General features: G+C 33.8%; 1 protein-coding gene across 1 annotated transcript; it reads right to left on the bottom strand.

The window, feature by feature from the left end:
* Window positions 1-1,327: 1,327 nt before the first annotated feature.
* On the bottom strand, window positions 1,328-4,158 carry LOC137810598 (probable pectate lyase 3). The gene is made up of 4 exons (XM_068611952.1): window positions 3,808-4,158; window positions 3,032-3,689; window positions 2,461-2,703; window positions 1,328-1,875 (listed from the first exon to the last, which is right to left on the bottom strand). Exons 1-4 carry the CDS (start codon window positions 4,026-4,028, stop codon window positions 1,651-1,653), a joined length of 1,347 nt encoding a protein of 448 aa, XP_068468053.1. The 5' UTR covers window positions 4,029-4,158; the 3' UTR covers window positions 1,328-1,650.
* Window positions 4,159-8,952: the final 4,794 nt, after the last annotated feature.

The following is an 8,952-nucleotide window of genomic DNA, read 5'->3' as shown; positions in this document are numbered from 1 at the left end:
GAAACCCGAGAGCAACCTTTTGGTGTAGGTCCATCTCACTGAGCGAGATTTCCCTGCATCAAAATCATAAAATTTTGAAAAACTTTCTTTTTTTTTACAAATTTCATTAAATATAAGTGTTCTTTTGTTCATTTTCAAGTAAAAAAAAAACATGGTTTCACCTATTTAGACTAACAATTGATTCATCAAACCCAATGTTTAAAAGAACAAATAACTTAAGCATTATAAAACACAAATAACATAATAAATCTTAGGAACAAAACACTGGGTTGCCTTCCAAAAAGCGCTTATTTAACGTCACATAACTTGACGCATGTTTCTTTTACATATCCTTCACTTAATCACTGTGGTGAACCTTTCAATATCACCACCTAGATAAGGCTTCAACCTTTGAGCATTGACTACCCAGTTTTTGTGTAACTCTAGGTCCTCCAACTCCACTACTCCATAGGATTTAACTTCCTTGACAAGAAATGGGTTTGACCATTTAGATTTCAATTTTCTAGGGAAAAGTCTAAAATTGTAATTGAACAAAAGTACTGATTGGCCTGGATGGAAATTTCGTTTTAGGATTTTCTTGTCATGATAAGCTTTGACACATTTCTTGTAGAGCTTTGAGGATTGATAAGCATTAAATGTCATTTCTTCATGTTCATGGAGTTGGATTTTTCTTTTCTCTCCAACAACTTTAGGATCAAGATTTACAAGCTTTAATGCCCAATATGTTTTGTGTTCCAACTCATCTGGGAGGTGACATGATTTCCCATAAATCAATTGGTATCTAATTAGCAACCAAGGTTTTTGCTACAAAATTTAAAATCTAAATAATTGGTAGTTAAAACCTTGGTTGCTAATTAGATACCAATTTAGAAACTATATATCAATATTATAAACCAATAATTTTTTTAGTCTCTAAAATTATATCTAATTTAGTCATTATAGTAACTAATTATTTTTTGTTTTTAAAATTGGTTTATATTTAATGATTTTCTTGTAGTGTACGTTCTATTATACTTTTAATAATGTAAAAAACTTTATGGTTTAGGGTATGTGAGAAGATAAAATTGATATATTTATTCTGGATGAACTAAACTTACACGTTATTGTTTTTTGGAAAATGAAACGTTATAATTAAAATTTGATTTAATAACTAGTTATGATGTATATTTTCAATTACTATTTTGTTTTACATAAAGTCAGTAACATTCTTTAAAGTGATAAAGGATGTATTAAATAACTGAACTAGTGACGATATTCCTAAATTATTTGAAACTTTTTTAATCAGATATTTTCATTGACGGAACTCTACCATAACTGTGATTAAAGATGGAAATAAGTAAAGATGATTTAAACTGCATTAAGATCCATTTTTCTGATACATCTGAAAGAAAGGCGAGACTCAAAGAAAGAGAAACAGTGACTGAATTGGTTTGTCACACTGATAAATAAACAACTAAAGCTACGCACCAGTTGATACAACAGTACCTACTTTGTATCTTTACATGCATACGTGTGTATGCAAAAGGAACACACCATACCTTACACTGTATATACACAAGCTATCTCGGGAAATATAACTAAAACATTTTGGTGTAATTTCCATGAACAAATTTCCTTGTCTAACCCTTTTTAGCAGAATGGTGATGATGTCTAACAAGGCTTGCCCACAATGCATCTAAGGCTTCCAGCATGGCGAGTGAGCCTTCCCACATATGTGCCAGGCCTGGAGGATATCATGTCCTTCCTTGTGAAGGGTCTGTTGGTTAGATCTGGCCCACTTTCTATGAAAAAAGCTCCATTAATTACCTCATCCTTGATTGATCTCCATTGCCATTTTTTCCACTCTGGCTCAAGTGAGTATTCCCTCTTTGTTATCTTCACCAACACCAAAACACCAAATTATGTCACTGTCTTTCGGTTATCATTCCACTTTCATGAATTCATTTTGCATGTTACTTAAACCACTACAGGAGTTCTTTTTATAGGAATTTCTTACAATAAGAATGCAATACAAACTCAGTATATAGCATAAACTATTCTTTATCCTCCATACATGTGGACACATTCAAGAACAAGTGATGCATGAGAAGGTGTTGACACTTTAGGAAATAAAATTTCTTAACTTAGATCAATGCTACCAAATGACTTTTAAGTATTAATAATGCATGTCAGCTGCAGCAACACACAAGTTTTAAGTAGTAATATTATAATAGTGAAGAACAAAACACATGCCAATAGAATTTGTTTGTTGGGTCCTTGAGTAAAGTGGTGTTTTTGATGTGCTTGGTAAGAGGAAGATTGGAAGAAATGGCTAGGATCTTTTCTGTAGTTGAATAACATGCAAGATATGGTCCAATTATATGTGTATATTACAATTAATCGTGACGAATATTGATGGTGATACTAACAGGAGAAAAATGATGTTCTACTAAGGCACACCAAGATTTGAGTATATATTACCTGTTTAGCATCTTTGCTGTCTGGGGCTACGAATCGGTTGCCCTCACTAATAATTGTAGGATGCTTGCTACCACCAATGGCATACATTTCCCAATGAGTGTAGTCGTTGTTAACTACATGGATAAAACCAAATCTGCATCTCGGCATCCTTTGGACTAATCTCTTACCAAAGTGGTTGAATACCAGAGTGATCTGCATTATCTTATCTTCCTCATGGCTGTCACTAGCACCAAACAGCATCACCTGCATCATAAACACACCCAAAATCAGCCAAGGAAACATTTTAATAGACAACTCCCTCAGTAAGATCACTATAAGAGAGAAATTCCTCTCTCTAAATATTTATAATAACTGCATACTCAGAATTTGGAATCAACATACTGGTTAAAGCTACAACTATCTAACGTCAATTCAATTGATCCACACTTAGTAAAATATGTTAGTTTATCGAAATGTCCTGAAATTTGATAAAATTGATGTGATTATCGTTTTCTATGAGAGGCTATAGGTATTTCCATTTAAATACAGGACTAGAAAAATGTATGGTGGAACTAAACAAACAAGTAATGACCTCGTTGTGGTCTGTGAAATGGCTATTGGAGATGGTAATAGCAGTGGAACCCTGAATGGCATCAATCAATCCATCTCTGGCGTTTCTCATGGAAACATGGTCAATCCAAATATAACTAGAGCCAAAGATGGAAATTCCATCACCATCACTCTGAGTCCTTAGACCATAGTGGCTCTCAGAATCTCTGATAAGTCCACCCTGGCCTGCGTTAATGTCAAAAATTTTGATTCCATGGATGATCACATTCTTGACGAATTGGATGGTAAAACCAGCTCCATTGACAATGTAGATATCAGCTCCTCTTCCATCAATGGTCTTGTCACCTGCCACGATGAGCTCCTGGCTGAGCCTAATGTTCATGCTATGAGCAAAGATGATCCACAAGGGTCCATTTCGTGTTACCGCATGCCTAAGGGTACCAGGAACAGGATTCACCATGTCATTATCTAAGTTACTGGTTACCACATAGAATGGACCCTTCTTTCCACCAATAGTGTCTCTGCCAAAACCTTGCACACAATCTGCCAGCTTCTTGCGGTTCTCTGACCATTTGGGGTCACACCTCCAACATCTGTCAATCGGGTTTGTTGCCAAGCATGAATCCTGTGATTGTTTTCCCGCCAAATTCCTTCTTCCCTTTTCCTCACCGGTTATGAGGCTGTCATGTCAAAGCAAACAGGAAAAAAAACAATTAAACAGCATGGCTTATAACCACCACTGAAGGAATATGAGAAGATTTTGTCATGAAATTGAGCATGATATTTCATAAGACTCACTCGGAAATATTATTGGTCATGTTGATGGTGAATGAATATGGGTCAGTAATATAAGCTTCCTGGTTCTGTTTTTCTGCAACTTGTTTTCTTCCCTTCCAATATCCATCAAATGATTTAGTTTGATTATCCAAAAACTCCTCATCCTCTAAGACATTGGCATAGAAGGTAGGTATGGTGACTACCAAACAGGTTAATAAAAAGATGCTGCATAATTTAGTCATGGAGGTTCTCTCTGTCTATGTCTCTCTCTTTCTCTTTTTTTTTTATTTTTTTATGTATTGATGATTTATTTGGGTGATTATGGCCAAGGGGGAAGAACCTCAGCCGAATCGATGGAATTAAGAATTCTCTGACAATGAAATGAATACACAACTACAACTATATATATATATATATATATATATATATATATATGAATGAACACATTTAGGGAGAAAACATGGCATTTGCATTTCTATTCATAGAAAACGAATGCTGCAAAAGTGCATCAGATGAAACAATCTTCTACGCTATTAATTTTTTGTTTGTTCTACCTTGAGAGATCTGGTATACACCATAGATTTGTACGCATTAGTAGCTAACAACATTTAGAATTTAGCTTTCAAATACAGCTGCAATATTCTTGAGCGGGTATGGAGGTGCAAAGGCCATGCATGCACTTTAAATAGATATAGAGTCAAATAGTTTTTTAAATAAGTTTAAAGTATGTTTATATATTTAAAAATAAGAATTTAAAATTTTATGAGACAACTTATATAAATTAATTTATTTTTAATGTATAAAAATGTATTTTACTTTTCCTTCTTATTTTCAAAAGTGTTTGTGAAAAAGCTTTTTCAAAAGCATCTGTAGAGAACTTTCCAAATTCATTCATATATATGGTTTTTCCATGAAAATTAGAGTAAGAGCTTAAATTAAAAATTTAAATTAAAAATTATTTGGTGATTTTTTCAAAGAAATTATTTTATTTAAACCTATTTTATCTAATATAAAAAATATTTTTTCTGGACATTTCGCATTTTAATATCTAATTTTTAATAAATAAGTACACAAATACAATTTTGTTATTGTATTAATTTTATTTTAAAATATTTATATAAAAAATATAATCTTGTTATATATATATATATATATATATATATGAATTTTAAATATAAAAACAATATGATGTATCTACAATTATTTGTTAAATGAGAAATAATATGAAATCAAATAAATCTTTAATTAATATAACATATTAACGTCATTCTTATTATCATACAACTGTTTGTCTAACTAAAATTTATTTTTAATTGATGAATCGTACTAGTGATTTGGCATCAGTGCTCACATGTTGTGTAAAGGATATTTAGCCGAATTCGTATTCAATTTCACTGTATTTTTTTTTATCATAAAATCAAAACAATTTATGAAAATATGATAAATTTTTATTATAACTGTAACTAGTTATTTATTTTTTAAATATAAGATAAATTTAAAATTACGAATACAATATTATAGAAAAATAATTACTATAAATCTATTTGATAGTATTTTGTTACAAAATAATTGATATTTTTAAAGAAAATATTTACTAATTTTAATGAAATAAAACGCATAAAAATAATGAATTAAGTTGAAAAACATTAATTTATTTTTATTCAAATTTTACATTAAATTAAAATAAAATTAAACTCAACCTCATTTTTTTATTCAAACAACTAATTAATATGAAAACAATCCAAATTGCAACACTTTTAAAAGATAATTGTACTATAAAATATTTGAATACCAAAGAATATTTAATATTTTGGTATCTCGCATAAGATTTGCACGTCAATAACAAATACTTCATAGTAAATACTTATAAAACTATAATTAAAGAAGGATTTGATTAAGTCCAATTTAATCATTGCGTATGTAATTTTAGTTTTGAATTAATATCATTTATTTGGAATTAAATTAATTTGAAGGTCGAAATATAATAATCTTAAGTACTCCTGTCAAAAAGAACAAAAAATCCGAGAAGATCGAAGGCTCGAGAAAGACCAAAGACCCGAGAAGACCGAAGGCTCAAGAAGCTCGAAGACATTAGACGAATAAGCATTGTAAGAAAATTCCAACAATTATTATGTTTTTTAATGTCTAACTAGCTTTAAACTTAAATTAACTAACTACTTGAGATAAGATAAGGTGATCAAATTTGTGCCCACATACTATTTTGTTTTATGACAATTGAATTTTCTTTTGGAATATTTTGCACTAAATTTCTCACCCTTCTAGTTTTAAAACTTATTTCATATGTTTTTAATAAAATAACTATATTTTCCATAATTTTAAATATATAATTACATCTCTCAATATACAAAGGTTTAGTGAAAAATAAAATCGATATAAATATATTTTATTAAAAATATAAGAAAAAATAAATGTTTGTTTCAAAATTAGAAGAAAATGTAAGTGGCATTCAATATAAGAGAGAGAAAATAAGTGTAATTTCCACAATTCTTTTAATAACTTAATTTTGGTGGATAACTTATTAAATTCCTGAGTACAAAAATGAAAAGAATTAGTAGATTGCTTGAGTTTTAGCAGCGATTTTTTTTTTCTTTTTCCTTATTTTGGTGTGCTATGTTTAAATGTAAGCCAAAAGAACATTTTTAATAGGATTAAAGTCAAGTTGGTAAGATTGCTTTAAACTAAGAAAATTATTAAATAAAAATTAAATTTAGAGATAAAAATAATTAGTCACTTTATTAATTAAATTAGATATTATTTTAGAGACCTAAAAATTATTGGTATTTAAAGTAGTTTTTATTATTAATAAAAAATTATAAAATAGTTTCTAAATTGATATCTAAATCAGCTACCAAAGTTTTAATTACTAGTATTTTATATTCTAAATTAGTCTCTAAAAGACTAATAGAGACTAATTTAGAATATAAGTAATTAGTAGATAAAAGCGTAGTAGCTAATGCTTATATACCAATTTAAAAACTACTTTATTATTTTTTATTAATAATAGAAATTATTTTAGATACTAATAATTTTTTTAGTTTATAAAGTGATCTTTAATTGATTCAATATAGTAACTAATTACATTACAAGAAAATCACGAAATAAAAACCAATTTTAGAGACCAAAATTAATTAATTGTTATAGTGACTAAATTAGAGACCATTTTAGAAACTAAAAAAACTTTTGGTTTATAAATTAGTTTCTGTTCTCGAACTAGTTTGGGGACTGGGAGAACTATTGAGTCTGGATGCGGTTCGGTCGGTCTTCGCGTTTCCAACACTCCTTCCTCGGTCTTCCTCGCCGAGTGGCTCCTCAGACGGGTGGGGTACCTGCAGATGGCACTCCAACGCTCAAGTTAGTGGAGTGATAGTGTTCGACTGTCTGAATACTGTAGATAATGACGTACCTTTCTCCTTGGAATGCGTGATATTTATATTACCTTGATGGGCCCTTGTTGTTGGGTCGGATTAAGGAGTTGGTTTGCGATTAGGGTTGAATTAGGTCTTCTCTTAACCATGGATTAGTCTTGCTAATCGGGTCAACCTTTGACTTGAGCGTCGCATGTCGGTCGGCCACATGTGCCACGTGGTCGACCTTGTCGTTTGGGTTGGGGTTTGGTTTACTGAGTCGGCCAAGACAGGTAGACCGGTCGGCCATCCCAGTACAGTTGCCTCACACGCTCGAGAGGTGGTACAACTGAAGAGTCTGAAGAATGGGTCTCGGGCGGTTCATGCAATGATGAGTGAAGTGACAGTAGGGGACGTTTGATCGACTGACGTGACGTGCATTTATGAGGGGTTTTTTGGGGCGCCCAGCGATGTGGACCGTTGGATCAAGCGCATCCAATGGCTGAAATTTTGTGACGTTTGGGTTTCTAAGGTCCTTCCGGGCTATATATAGGGTCTGGGAACAGTTGCGCTTTACGCGTTATCTTTGATTGAGCTCCAACACCTCGAACTAATTTGACCGATCTTGGTTGCTTCCCTCGTTCGCCTAAAGGTTAGTCATATCTACCCATTCGCGTCCAACTTCTTCTTCTAAGTCTCCTCCCGAACCTCCCTCTTGTTCGTCGTCCTCCTCGTCCTCCTCTTCTTCTTCCTCCTCTTCGTCTAACCAGGTTGCTTCAGCCGGGGAAGTTAGGAATGTTGCTTCCCCGTCGGAGAGGGTGAGGGTCAACGCTGGTAATGCGTCGGATAGATCGGTCCCTTTGGAACGACCGCACCCTCACGTTGGGCCTTCCTGGGTTGACCCCAACATGTGTGAGGTGTCGTCTTTTTTCTACACGAATGCCTCTGTGGCCGAGTTCTTGAACGATGTTCCTGTTTTAAAGGCTTCGGCCGAGGAATCCTTGTTGGCATTCGGCCCTTGCTCTTTGGGGGACCGTGTGTATAGGGAGCGGTCTTCCACCGAGCGCCCCTTCTTTTTCATGTACAGTTGCCTTTTTGCGAACCTCCATGTGTCCCTTCCCTTTGATGCCTTTACGGCCAGGGGTTAACATTTCATGTAAACTTAGGTTAGCATTTTAGGTACCACTTTGCATGTTTCAACACATTTACAAAAATATTTAAACTATGCTACTTTGACTAGAAAAGTAAGACAAACTATGACACACTAGAGTCTTTGACATGTAAAATGTGTCCTCTTGACCCCTATTTGACTATGACTCTAGTGGTTGCCTCAAGGTAGCATCTTGGTGGCCTCTCAAAGGGTTGGTGCTGGGACCTCTTCCATCATTTGGGGTGCGTCCTCTTCCTTCGTGTTTTTTGCATTTTTACGCATCCCACCCGGCCAAGGTGGCCGGTTGGCATTCTTTGGTGAGTCGGGCCGGTAGCGTGTTATTCAAGCCCTTCACGGCTTCTTATAAGAATTTCAAAGAGAAGTTCTTTAAGGTGTTCGTGGAGCCGGCCGGTACACGTTATTTTTTTGACGAGGTTGGTCAATCTCGGTTTCCTTTGTTCTAGACGAGGAAGCCTACGAAGATCACGGACTGGCTGAGACTGGCCTATCCGAGTGAGCATGAGCGGTTAATCTTTTCTTTATTCGATAATCTCCCCAAGAAGCTCCCCGCTCAGCCGCTCATGTCGCTGTACACGGTGACCGATCGCGCGGCAGCTTTCGAGGGTATGTGGTCTAACACTTGTCTGTTTT

Source organism: Phaseolus vulgaris, chromosome 2 (genome assembly GCF_000499845.2).
Source record: "Phaseolus vulgaris cultivar G19833 chromosome 2, P. vulgaris v2.0, whole genome shotgun sequence".
Classification (NCBI taxonomy): domain Eukaryota; kingdom Viridiplantae; phylum Streptophyta; class Magnoliopsida; order Fabales; family Fabaceae; genus Phaseolus; species Phaseolus vulgaris.
Note: the sequence above shows the minus strand (reverse complement) of the source record. Positions and strands in the feature narration are given on the sequence as shown.

Bases quoted from the DNA above. Each gene is read 5' to 3' on its own strand.
- LOC137810598 (XM_068611952.1), bottom strand. From the start codon at position 4,028: ATGACTAAATTATGCAGCATCTTTTTATTAACCTGTTTGGTAGTCACC. The intron at 3,690-3,807 runs GTGAGTCTTATG...TTGACATGACAG, and splicing joins ATGACCAATAATATTTCCGA to CCTCATAACCGGTGAGGAAA. The intron at 2,704-3,031 runs GTCATTACTTGT...TTTATGATGCAG, and splicing joins ATTTCACAGACCACAACGAG to GTGATGCTGTTTGGTGCTAG.